This window comes from Phoca vitulina, unplaced genomic scaffold, assembly GCF_004348235.1.
Source record: "Phoca vitulina isolate PV1807 unplaced genomic scaffold, GSC_HSeal_1.0 scaffold8, whole genome shotgun sequence".
Taxonomy (NCBI): domain Eukaryota; kingdom Metazoa; phylum Chordata; class Mammalia; order Carnivora; family Phocidae; genus Phoca; species Phoca vitulina.
The window spans coordinates 6,661,989-6,675,263 of record NW_022589711.1 but is presented as its reverse complement, the minus strand read 5'-3'; the positions used below and the strand labels follow the sequence as shown (position 1 = coordinate 6,675,263).

General features: G+C 36.0%; 1 protein-coding gene across 2 annotated transcripts in view; it reads right to left on the bottom strand.

The window, feature by feature from the left end:
* SAMSN1 (SAM domain, SH3 domain and nuclear localization signals 1) overlaps positions 1 to 13,275 on the bottom strand; it is a 78,066-nt gene that overhangs the window by 41,036 nt on the left and 23,755 nt on the right. The window contains exon 1 of one of the 2 annotated variants that reach the window (XM_032406301.1): positions 5,673 to 5,884. The exons of the other annotated variant lie outside the window; for it this stretch is intronic. Coding sequence (XP_032262192.1) covers positions 5,673 to 5,729 — 57 coding nt within the window. The 5' untranslated portion in view covers positions 5,730 to 5,884. Of the gene's footprint in view, positions 1 to 5,672; positions 5,885 to 13,275 lie in introns of those variants that run through there. 2 annotated transcript variants of the gene reach the window in all.

Sequence of the window (13,275 nt, the reverse complement as noted above, 5' to 3'; positions counted from 1 at the left end):
TCTCAGAGAACTGATAGGTATCTAGGGAGGCCAGAGAGTCAGCACTTGTAACAGAGCTGCTGGTCTGTGTGACCACATGAGCAGCAAGCATTTAGACCCATGTTCAACTTGACCTTGGTGGCCCCGTGATACCTTTTAACATGATCTATACTCTGTTTTCTCCTGACCTGTTTTGTTTTAGTTTTGGATCATAGTTTATTTAGTTTTGGATCATAATTTAACTTTCTTGGAAAACAAAGGTGACATAATACTAACTAAATACATATATGAACAGAACCTTCGGGAGAGTTTTTTCGGATATGGAGAGGAGTAATAATCAAAAGTAAAAATAAACATTTATTTACACCCATCATTTTGTAAATGGAAAAAGTATTTCCTCCATTATATATCACATCTCTTATTTGGGATCACTTTGAAAAGCCAGAACATTCAACTGAATTTATCTAAATTAAAGTCCAAAATTACACACCAGTTGAAGGAGCAAAAAGAAGTAATGGGGGGAAATCCATGGGTTTAGAAGAAGAAAAGCTGTCCCCTTTAATCTTGAATAATTTTTTTTTTTTTCACCAGCTGTGATACCTTGAGGAAAGTATTTCACGTTGGAGACGCAATGCCATAAGCTCCTTCTGTAAGTGCCTGGCCTAAAGCAAGCACCTGTACATGTGAACATTTCTTCCCTTAACTGGTTCGATAAGAGTTAAAATGTATCTCAGCAGTCCTGATAGGAAAAGCAATGAAGAAAGCTCTTTAATGCCCCAACTATGTGTCACCCTTGTCTAGGAGCATAAATTTGCACAGCGGGCAGTGCAGTGAAAACAGCTCATAATCAACTCATCACCTCTCATCATTGCTAGGATCGAATGCAAATGGGAAAGAATGCCACTTCAGTCATTGCTAGTGAAAATTAGCATCTGTGACACTAATGGTGTCTCATTTAGTATGTACTTTAGATTTAAAAATGTGGTAAAAAAAAAAAAAGCTATTTCCAGAACTGCCATTATTCTAGTGTTTCCCTTTAAAATAACAGTGGTATTTGAATCTCCTTTACTTAAAAAAAAAATCCTGTTAACACAGATCATTAATCCCAGCCGAATAAAGGCCAAGTTGTTCTAATTACAGTTGCAAAGTTTCATTTATCTATTCCTTTTCCGTTTTCGAAGTTTCTACCATATTCCCTGACCTGGAACAAAGGTCTATGGTTATGTAAAGGTGGGCCTCTCCAGAGATTCTTTTTTTTTCTTTTAGATTTTATTTATTTATTTGACAGAGAGAGACACAGCAGGAGATGGAACACAAGCAGGGGGAGTGGGAGAGGGAGAAGCAGGCTTCCTGCCGAGCAGGGAGCCCGATGCGGGGCTCGATCCCAGGAACCCGGGATCATGACCTGAGCCAAAGGCAGACGCTTAATGACTGAGCCACCCAGGCGCCCCATCTCTCCGGAGATTCTTGTACAACATTTGCTGTGCTGGAGTCCTTAAAATAAAACTTAAAAATGAATTACAGTTGCATTTATACACATAACATACAAACTTTCTTACGAACACACTAACAGACTTAGTACCAAGGGAAATGAAAGTACACTGCACTAGGGGCGCCTGGGTGGCTCAGTCGTTAAGCGTCTGCCTTCGGCTCAGGTCACGATCCCAGAGTCCTGGGATCGAGTCCCACATCGGGCTCCCTGCTCCGCGGGAAGCCTGCTTCTCCCTCTGCCGCTCCCTGCCACTCTGCCTGCTTGTGATTCCTCTCTCTCTCTCTGTGTCAAATAAATAAATAAAATCTTTAAAAAAAAAAAAAAAGAAAGTACACTGCACTAATGGGTATCCATACTCGAACCAGGATACATAGACACAAGAAACTCCATTCACTCTACACATGTTTGTTAGGGGCCTACTACATTGAAGCTGGTATGCTAGGGACAGGAGGGAGATATGTGGTTATACTTAATCTCAGTATTAGGTCATGATTTTTTTTTTGACAATTTGAACATTTGAATATTTTAAAAATTTTTGTTGTTTTACAATTTTAAGTTTTGAAGCTTGAGTGGACACCTGGAGGGATTTTGTTGGTAGCATTCTTGTATCAGAGACAGGAATGGAGGACTTCTAAATTCCTTTCCAACTTACAGAGGCTCTTAAACATATGTTCTCTCTGGTTTCCATAAACATATTTGTTAATTAAGACAGAAATAGGAGTCATATCTACAGTTCCTATGCTAGTAATAGCAGCATAATAAGAACAGAAATACTAGAAACTGACATATGTATTTCACGTCTCACAGTTGCATTTTTCATCTGACTGTCTCTGCTCAAGTTAATTAACCTTCTCTATGCCTTCTCATCTATGAGCTAAGTAAGAGTGATTCACAGAGTTGTTAGAAATATTAAATATTAGGGGCGCCTGGGTAGCTCAGTCGGTCAAGTGTCTGCCTTCGGCTCAGGCCATTATCCCAGGGGTCCTGGGATCGAGCCCTGCGTTGGGCTCTGCTTCTCCCTCGGCCCCTCCCCTGCTCATGCTCGCTCTCTCAAATAAATAAAATCTTGAAAAAAAAATTATTAGTGTACAAGAAGCTCACAATAAATACAGAAAAATAAAACATTTCAGTTGGAAAAAGTCATGGAAAATCATGTTCTATAATTTAAGCATTTATATAGTGTAATGAGATCATATCTTACCAAATCTGAATCCTAGATATGCTTAAAATTTTTAAAAATCACTATCAGTAGTGGGCACTAGTGATGAGAAGGCAAAAACAAACTTCAAAAAGCAAAGTATAGAACCTTGCATGTATGTTAGGCAAGGCTATTTTTGAGTGATTAATCTAAATGTAGAGTACTTAGCCACTATTCATCAAATTTCTTTAGTAATTTAGAATTTACCTACATACACGATAGAGAGTTCTGAGACACAAATTAAACTTGTTGGAATTTATTTACATTCCAGTATACATAGTGGGTTTCTTTTGTAATACTTCTCCAAGGCCTTCCCAGTTTCCCTTATAGAATATCTCGGGTCTCACTCCCTTAACCTACACTATGAAGCCCTTATAACAAATATGAATACTATTGGTCCGATTTATGAGCTATCTGAAGGAAAGATCCCATACCAAAAAAGGTGAACAGGTATAAAGGGTGAAAAAGATGACATATTAATGATAAAGATGGTTAAAACTGTATTTTAATTATTTTTTTGAGTCGTGGACATGTCTATTGTTAAGGCTTGTGAATGTAAGAAAATAATAAATCATTTTGTATATAGACTCCTATAAAATCTGTTGCTACATTTTATATCCATGAATGTTTTGAACTTTCTCACAATTGTAGGACCTACTTAAAAATACTCATAACAAAGTCCTTCTCCATTGATTTCCTTTTCAAATGAACAGTTCCATAATTTTTATCTGAGGTGACATTAGGTATAATATGCATTCACCATTTGAATTGGGTACTAGGTCACCTGAACTATAACGCACAGGAGTTAACACGAACTAGATGATTCAGTAATGGTTCCCTCATTTTTAATGCTGTTGCTCTTTACCTACTGTAGCCTTCACAATAAAAAACAAGAAAATCTCTCTCAGACATTCTGTAAGAGTATAGTGCAAGGACTATGTCTTTCTGGGTCAGGAAATGTGAACTATTGTTTGGTCCCATAGTTAATCAGCATAGACTGTGTTATTCCCCATATTTCAGGCTGAATTCTTGATGGTTCTATTCTATCTTTCTAGACACAGGCCGTATGATCCCTTCCAGTAGATGAAGGAATTTGCACTCTTCATTCTACTAGCCATTTATTTGTAGGGATCATCATGATACCCATCTCTTTCACCTTTTAGGGATTCTGCTGTTTTTCCATAAAATTCACAAAGAAAATTACCCAGTAAAATAAATAAATGTGAATTGAAGAGGATTTGTTTCTAAGACATAATTATAATAATTAGAAAAATATTACCTCAATATGAAAGGAAAGGCCTTAGTGGACCTGGAATATACAAAAAACATACTTGTACGTATACACTCACATATCTCTTCAAATTCATGTAGAATGAAATCACTCATCTAAAGAAAATGGGACTCCATTCACAACAAAAGTTAATGTTTCCAATGTGATTATTCTCTGTGATGTATTTTATTCCCAGATAGATGTTATCAAAATATATTTTTATTTAAAGGAACAAAGAAGTCAATATGATGAACAATACTCCACTTATATTTCAACGGTTCCTGCAATTAAGGCAAATGATGATGGCAGACTAAAGTATTATTTTGAAAATAGTTCAATGACATAAAAATGACAGTTAACTACATAATGCAGTTCTTGTGAGATACTTTCACTTGAGATTTTAAGTACTTGAAGGAGAAAACCTCTGTTTCATATTAACTTTTATGGTCTTCCTAAAACCTACTATTGTCAACTCAATATTAGTTACATTTAATTGAGTAAATTCTATATAAAATTAATCTTAAGTATAAAAGTGATGTTTTTAGAAATTTTTTTTCTCTTTGGGAAACATTGCTGTGAGTTTTTATTATATTAGGGAAAAAGACAGAAATCATGATACATTATCCAGTTGTATTTTTAACTAAAGATGCTTGACTTAGTTTTTAAAGATTGGAAATCATTTATTTTTTAGTTTTCTTCAGACAGGTTGTATAGTAACTTGTAAAGACTTACAAAATATTGACCATTGTTCAATGCCACATCAATTTAGAAGTTCACAATCAATTCCCAACTCCTTTCTCTCAGAACAGGTGCCAAGCAAATAAAGACCAATAATAGATAATATGTCAGTCCTCTAAAAATACATCTGACCTCAGCTATGGTTTATTCACAAATAGATTAAAAATGTTATTTATCTAGGGAACTCAAGAAATGTATAAGTATTGGGGAAGACCTTTGAACCCAGTATTTCATAGTTTCTTTCATGTTATTAATGAAACTAATTTAGAGTTCTACAATAGAATCTAAACTTTGTTATCTCATGCTGTACTTTTTTTTTAAAAGTCACAATTATTGTCAAGACAAAAATAGCATAACATTCCAAATAGAACCAGTTTGACAAATCTATCAATATATGGGGTTTTGATGCTTCTTAAAATATAACCCAATCCTCTCTCTTAGTAGAGTGTTAGTTCAAGCAAGAGTAGGAAAAATAATCTTTTCAACAAGCTATTATATTTTAATACAAAAAAATGGAAAAAAGCAAATATTTAGCCAAAACATCTCTATTTTACAATCTTCTCATAATTAAAAGTATTATGAGAGCTGAATACGTGAGGGATAAAATGCATTCAGTTAAATAAATATTGACAACTTTATAGTCATTAAAAATGTTCAAGAGTATTTCATAATATCAACCTTTCGGAGACTACCATATTGATTTCCATGAAGTTGGATCTAAGCTCAAACTTCAGTTACAAAGGTAAATGATCAAATATACACTATAAGGGAAAATTACAGAGACAGTAATTGTCAGGTATTATTTAGCACCTAGTTTGCATTTCAACGTTCATGCTTGCCCTGAGGCATTCAGCCTACGGTTGAATTGATTTATGACTGACAAGAGAAGAACAATGTGTGTGTGTGTGTGTGTGTGTGTGTGTATGTGTGTGTGTGTGTGTGTGTGTTTATTCTACTAAATGGTTTTGTTTTGTTTGTCTATGAAATTACCTTACCTTTGGTTTTTGATGTTTCTCCTTCTCTGAAGCATTGGATGGTTTTCTCTTCAGCATTTTGAATTCAGACTACTCCAAGCGAGTGCACTTTCTGTTGTACAGAAACAACTGAAGGCTGTCAGCACCGTGCCGTCTATGATGTGTAGCAGATAAGTTTGAGCCCAGTGACCTGCCACTTCCTACTTTGGTCAGGATATGACTTCATATCTACATGGGTAAAGTTTTTTTTTTTTTAAACGGTAATTCTTTGGTAACTCATGTTCTGTATCTTGCTATCCTTTATGAGGTCGATTCCTAAATCTCACACTTTGAAATGCCTGCAGTTACCATTACGGCCACAAGGATTCAAAATAAAGATTTTTTTTTTTTTTTTTTTAGTTTATATGAAAATAAAAATCTATAACACATTCTGTGGATGGAGAGAGGAAAATATCTGAGATAAAACTTGGGATGTGGGTATCTTACTGTTAAAAAAATGAAGAGAATACTCAGGGTAGCCAATCTTATACTTCTAAGTAAACTTTGTTATAAGATGAAATAAACTAGACTTTATGCACTACTCATCCTACTTAAAGCACGGATGCATATACTAAAAGACAGAGTATGGATGAAATTAATATAAATATAAATAAGAATATGACTTCAGAATTCAGTGATTACACATATTGTTACTTTCTAAACACATTACTATGTTGTCAAGCCCTGATTAATATGAAAATCAGTGAAACAGAAGCCCGCCTTAACTGGATGTCTCTTCTGCCACAAACTGCAATGCCATCTACTGATAACTGCTATTTCAGTGATGCTCCAATGGATCAACGGTACCTTCAAATGAAGCATCCAGAGTCTCTATTTAATAGGCCTGGAATAGAGCTAATATGGCTTAGAAAGACTTTTCTCATCCAACTAAAGGGTTTAACATTTTTATTATAATGTCAAAACCAAGATACCCAGGAAGTAAAAGCAAAAAGTTCAAGCTTTCTTGTTAATTAGGGATTTACCAAAGGGAGACTCGTGGAGCGTCTAAAATTCCAGTTCTATTAAAACAGGCATATTAAGAATATCAACCCAGATTTCCATTTATTAAACCCCTGGGTTGAAAAGCAGTGGTGCCATATTCTTAATGAGCAGCTTCTCTAGGTCAAAACCAGCTGACTCTATTTCTCAGTCTTGCCTCATACCTCTGAGCCGATCCTCCCTGAGGCCCAGTTCTAAGTGTTCAAATTTCACTAATCATTTAATGAATATTAAATGACATGTTGTGTGCTGTTTGACAGTATATCATGCCTCTTGACTAGCTTAAAAATTGTTTATGTTCTATAATAGAATTAAAGAGATACACTTAAGATTCTGGTTAATATGCTGCTGCTTCTAGGTATTAAGAGCAATTATATTTTTAGGAATTTTAAGACTGGTATTTTCAAAATAACACTGAGGACTCTGAGGTTGGGTAATTCCCTAGAAGCATGGTTTAGGTTCAGGCAGTGACCTAAGTATATTTTTGTTTCATCTTTTCAGGAATTGAAAGTCATGAAAAAAAATATATTTTTTAACTGAAACATTTGCACCCTCAGTGCCCCCCTTTCTTTACCTGTGAATAGAAATTTAATTCAAATGTGAAGTTCAATCAACAACATGAGAATGATAGTACCTGCACTTACTATAGTAATAGAGTTTTAGGGAGAATAAAAGGAAATATCAGTAAAGAGCATACTTATATGACCTAGCATTTATAGAATGTCTTATGACAAGAAATGTTTGTGGATCTTAAAAAAGTAGGAGATTTCATATATTTAGGTTGGGGTGGTGTTTGCTACAAATTATATTTCTGCAATGATAACTAAAGAATAGAGAACACTCACATTCATGAGGACATACATGGACTAGACTATCTGCAGTTTTCAAATGTGTTACATTTGAGCAATGTGTATAAAATCGCAATTTATGATCTCTAGGCACTTTACCATCAGTAACACTTTAAGAAATATTTTAAAATGTAAATAAAACAGGAATCTTTTCCTTCAGAATTACAGATGGGAGAAGCAATTTTCTAACCTTCTTTACTACTCAGGAAAAATATTTTCTGGAGATATTAAAAGACATTTGAAGTCCTATCACAATCTATGTTAAACGACTTGGTACTCAAAAAATCTCAGGTAGTGAGGTAGTAAATGTTTTCTCTCTCTCTCTCTCTCTTTTTTAAATCAGTTATCTACTACATTATGGAATTCTGGGGCCACCAGGATATTTAATGAGTGACCAGAATGACCCAGCAAATTCCAAAGGTAGGACAAGAATGGGGTAAAGAGTATTGAACGTACCTAACTCCCTATCATGATTAAACCACTAACCCACATGTTGCTTAAGACATGTTCTGAAGCAGGGAAATTGCAAAACAACAGTCTGGGTGCTTTGTTTTTACAAATTACCTTAATGGTCTTAGAACCCCAGCAGGGTGAAACAAGGTTGGGACTTTGTGGTATATATACCTGTCACTATTTCTGAGTCACAGAGGGTGAGTCAAAATTTTTAAAGAAATGCAATCAAATAACAGCCTTTGGGGTATATTTTATGAGAAAATGAAGAGGACATAGAAGAGTTATTTTAGCAGTTCAACAAATATTTATTAGTGGATTGCTAATACATGAATTATCAAATTCAAATCAGAAAAGTATAGGTAAAACAAAATGTGGTCTGATGTCTTTGATTCTGATATTTTGATTGCCTGAGGACCTCCTTTGCTTCCTGCCATCAGGTTGAAGACTGAAATTGGTAATGTTTGGATTAATCCTAGTCTATACTTTAGACACTTATATTTGTTCAGTGGAAGGAGAGTTTTCAAATCAAATCTTCTAAAATGGGACTATGGGGGCACCTGGGTGGCTCAGTCATTAAGCGTCTGCCTTCGGCTCGGGTCATGATCCCAGGGTTCTGGGATCGAGCCCCACATCGGGTTCCCTGCTCCGCGGGAGGCCTGCTTCTCCCTCTCCCACTCCCCCTGCTTGTGTTCCCTCTCTCGCTGTGTCTCTCTGTCAAATAAATAAATAAAATCTTAAAAAAAAAAATGGGACTATGATCCCCACACCACCTTAATGTGTACACCTCCAACATGTGGACTTGGTCACAGTAAATCTAATGCTTCTGTGTATTACTGGGGCGACCATGACGAAAAGCTGTTTTAGTAACTATAACCTAAAATACTTCTGACTATATCTCGAATGCATTGTTGGAGGAGGACAACAAAGAAACATTTTCCAAGAACTTGAAAAATAAGAGAAATAAGATTGTAATCATGGAGTACAACTCTGAAATTAACATTTAATTAAGATAGATTATCTTATGGAAAAAAAATGGATTGTATTCCATTTAGATCTACAGAATTTAGTCACTTGTGATAAAGAAAAGGAGTCAATCATAAAAACAACTTAAACCTGATAGTTCTGCTTTTCTTTCTGGCTCCTCAGAGCAGGTTTCTCTCTATAGAATGGGGAAGGGAAATTTATAGAAAGAAGCCCAGTGGGGCTGCTGTGTTCTTGCCTGTTTATGGTTGCTGGAAGTGGAGATCGTACACTATCATACAAATCCCAACTCAGGATTTCTTGAAGCAAATACACATATTGATCTGATGAAGTTCTTGCAGTTCTTTACTCAATAATTCAGTTGGTAATTTCAAAGTCATTTGACCATATACAACATATTGGGTGTTGTACCCTCTACATACCTAGATTATTCTTACAATATGATGGATAAAACACCTCCTTGTTTAGACTTGGGGGTTTACAGAGAAATGGTGGTACGGATATTCTCCCAGACTTACAGTGGGGATGAAGGCAGTGGAGCCAGGGAGAAATGGTGAATTCTCTGTGAATCTCTTAGATTTCCTAGCTCTCCAATTCATTTACCCATTCTGTCTCTGGAGTCCCTATTTACTAACCCTTTTTCATAAAGGACCCACCTCCTTCCCTAAGCTCTTGAAATCCCTTCTAATGTCTTACTAATTGAAAAGCCTTGTAGTGGCTTTTCTGCTTTGCCCAGGGACCTGCTTTACAGAATGAAGAAAAGTTTTTGAGGAGATAATTGGGAGAAGAGAAAATTCTGCTCCTACTAACAGGAGGTATTAAGATGAGAGCTAAAGAAGTTTGTTTTTCCCAACGAGGCCTAAAATTAAGCATATGTATCATGAGGATTAATTTTTTTTCCAAGAACCCATATTAAGTCTATATGAGAAATTAATATTTCATCTGTGAATTTCTCTTTGTGATATGGTGCCTTGCCTGAGTTTTATCAGAGTTCTCATACATTCATTAATGGTGATGGGGTGATGACCAAACCACTTAGGAAGGTAGGAGGAAATCTTAATTCATTCTGCCTCACATAGAGACCGGAGTGTAACAGAGGCAAATATCTGGGTTCAAGAAAGAGAGCTTCAGTGAACTTCAAGTATTTTAATTCTCTGACAAGATAATCCATCCTGCGGAGATGGATGCAGCAAGCAATTCTAGCCGGATTTCAGTAAACAACACATTTGTCTAACTATTTCTCTTAATATTATTTTGATTTTAAGCTCAATAAGTAACCTCCTAATGATGATTTGGTTCCTTGGGTAGGTCTGTCTACGGAGACAAATGCATTGTTCGAATGGACATCAAGTACCTGAAATACTGCAATTGTATTTCTTACCATAAATTAATGAATTGCCATGTCCCAAAAAGGGATCCACTCTTGGTATCCTCAAAATACTATCCCTCTGAGAGAGGAGAGCTGCTGGTCAGGTGCTAGATGTCTTGGAAAACCTCTTGAGAGAGAGCCTGATGTCCTGCAATATTATTGCATATTTTAAATTTCCCACAAGATAATCAAGAACCTTATCTCATTATCTTAATTGTAGAAGAAATAGAGAATTGCGATAAATAAAAAGGACCAATGGTTTAAGATAAATGGGGAACCTAAAGAATCATACAGTAAGAAACTGTCTTGAAAGAGACAAATAACTTCTAAGATCATATCTATGCCTGGCAAGATGTTGGAAAACCATATAAAAGAAGACTTAGTAAACACAAAATGAGGTGTACCAGTTCCAAAGTGACAAAAATAATTAGGAGAACTAAGTTCAAAATAAGTACAAATTATTCAGATTATTCAATAAATTGTAACTATCTACTTTCTAAGTGGTTGCCACAAGTAATAAAATAAAATTTCACCTACCTATGATTCAAAGTTACCATACTCATGAAGTAATCTTATTCTCAAAGTTAATAATAATGAGTATCCATTTGAGTGCTTATTATATGCTTATACTTAGTGCTTTACCCATATTTCCAATGTAATCCTCAGAAAATCTCCATGAGCTGGTCTAATGTTACCATGGTCAACTTCCAGGTGAAGTTAGGTAAAGTGTCCAGTATGCACAGCTAGGAAGTGATAGAGTCAGGATTCAATCCAAAGCCTCGGCTCGTAACCATCATTCTCTATCATAGTTATGCTTTGGCATATTTAAAGACCTGCTATAAAATAGAAATGATTTATTTGGGGGTTAGGTTCCAAATGGTAAAGACTGGGAGGAGAGGAATGCTGAGCTACTGGTTGGAGACAGTGTTTCAATTATTACGTGTATAAAATAATTTGAAACCAGTAAGTGTGCAACCCATCTAGAACCCTCTTAAAGACTGAGCACCACAGGGACACCTGATACCACTTCATTTTCCTTCTCCAACCCAAGCTACTTTGTTGTGACTCTAAGAAGAGTTAAGAGCCCCTCAATGCTATCTTTAATAATAATTTCATGCTTATAAAAATCAGGGTAGGAGCATAAATTAGACTTGTCCACACTTTATGAAATTCCCTAGGTTCTGAAGTGCCCTGATGATGGCTTTTGATAAAGTATTCATCTATAGGGGCGCCTGGGTGGCTCAGTCGTTAAATGTCTGCCTTCAGCTCAGGTCGTGATCCCAGGGTCCTGGGATCGAGCCCTGCATTGGGCTCCCTGCTCGGCGGGAAGCCTGCTTCTCCCTCTCCCACTCCCCCTGCTTGTGTTCCCTCTCTCGCTGTGTCTCTCTCTGTCAAATAAATAAATCTTTAAAAAAAAAAAAGTATTCATCTATAAACTGATACTATCTGTGAAGTTACTACCATGAGCACATTCTATTTCCTCCTTGACCTGGAGCTATAGCTCCCAAATTTATGTTTCTAAAATGTATTATTCTCTTAATCTTTCACTCTTAATTTCACCTGTTTTTGCTTGCTTTAATGTCACATCTAAATTATGGTCATAATTTTCACATTTCTATAATACTTTTTCCTTCAACACGTCTAAATGGCATTTTAAGTTTTGTAAAAATTAAAATGCTTACCCTAAAAAATTGAAAAAACAAAAGCTTTCCTTTCTACTCCCAGACTTCCTAGTAAATTTTTCGCTGACTCCCTGCAGTATTAAAACCATTTTTCTCATTGTTTATCATTTTTTTCAATGATAGGCCCATACTTTCTTGATTTATGTATGAGACGTTACCTATTGATTCCTGTTTTTATCCTTGAGGATTTTGTTCTCTTTTCATTCCCCAGTTATTTAGTTAAATCATTAGTCATTATTATTTTGTAAATATTGTCTGTGGCTAAATCAAATTGTGTTTAGTGCTTTATGTTTCCTCTTTTTGTCCATTTTTAGAGCTCATGATTACATTCCTTTTTTATGGTTGGTTCCCTATGTATTGTTAAAATATCCCAGATAAATGTCCCAACAAATCTATCAGCTGATTAGTTTTTTAGAGAAAGAGAGAGTGAGCACCTGTGTGTGTTGGGGTGGGGGGGCAGAGGGAGCAGGATAGAGAATCTTAAGCAGGCTCCACGCCCAGCACAGAGCATGACATGGGGTTCTAGATCTCACACCCCTGAGGTCATGACCTGACCCAAAATTAAGACTTGGACGCTTAACTGACTGAGCCACCCAGGTGCCCCTCAACTGATCAGTTTTGAGTATTTAAATATAGAAATCATACTTTGTAATTTCAAATGCTCCAACATTTCAGGTTTATTTTTTCCTCTGTTCCAAGGTGGTCTGGTTGTTCTCTGAGTATACAGGGCTGAGGCTGAAATGGAACTTCTCAATCCTCTCTTGATTTGGATACTCTGTGGCCTGAATCTCACATTATCAGTGTTGTCTCTTCTCTCATTTGCGGAAACACACTTTCCCGAATGGAAGTGTTCTAGGTCCTTGTAGATCCTTCACATGTGAATGGTACTTTGACCAGAAACAGAATTCTAGCCTCATTTTTCCTTAGGATTTAGAAGGCCTCTCCATTGTCCTCTAACTTTCAGAGTTGTTATTGAGAAGTTTAATGCCGTTGTGATTCCTGATTTAGTGTATATGGACTCTCTGTCTCTCTCTGTGTTTCCCCTTTATCTTTGGTATGTCCTAAAATCTCATATGATGTGCCTTGATATGGGTTATTTTTACATCCCCTGTACATTCATTCAGTGGCTCTTTCAAAATGGAAATGCACAACTTTCTGGTCTGTGTTTCTTTAATAAATTCTTCATCTCTTTTTCTCTGTTCGCTCTTTCTGGAAATCTAGTTAGTGCAGTTTTAGACATCCTACTTTCATTT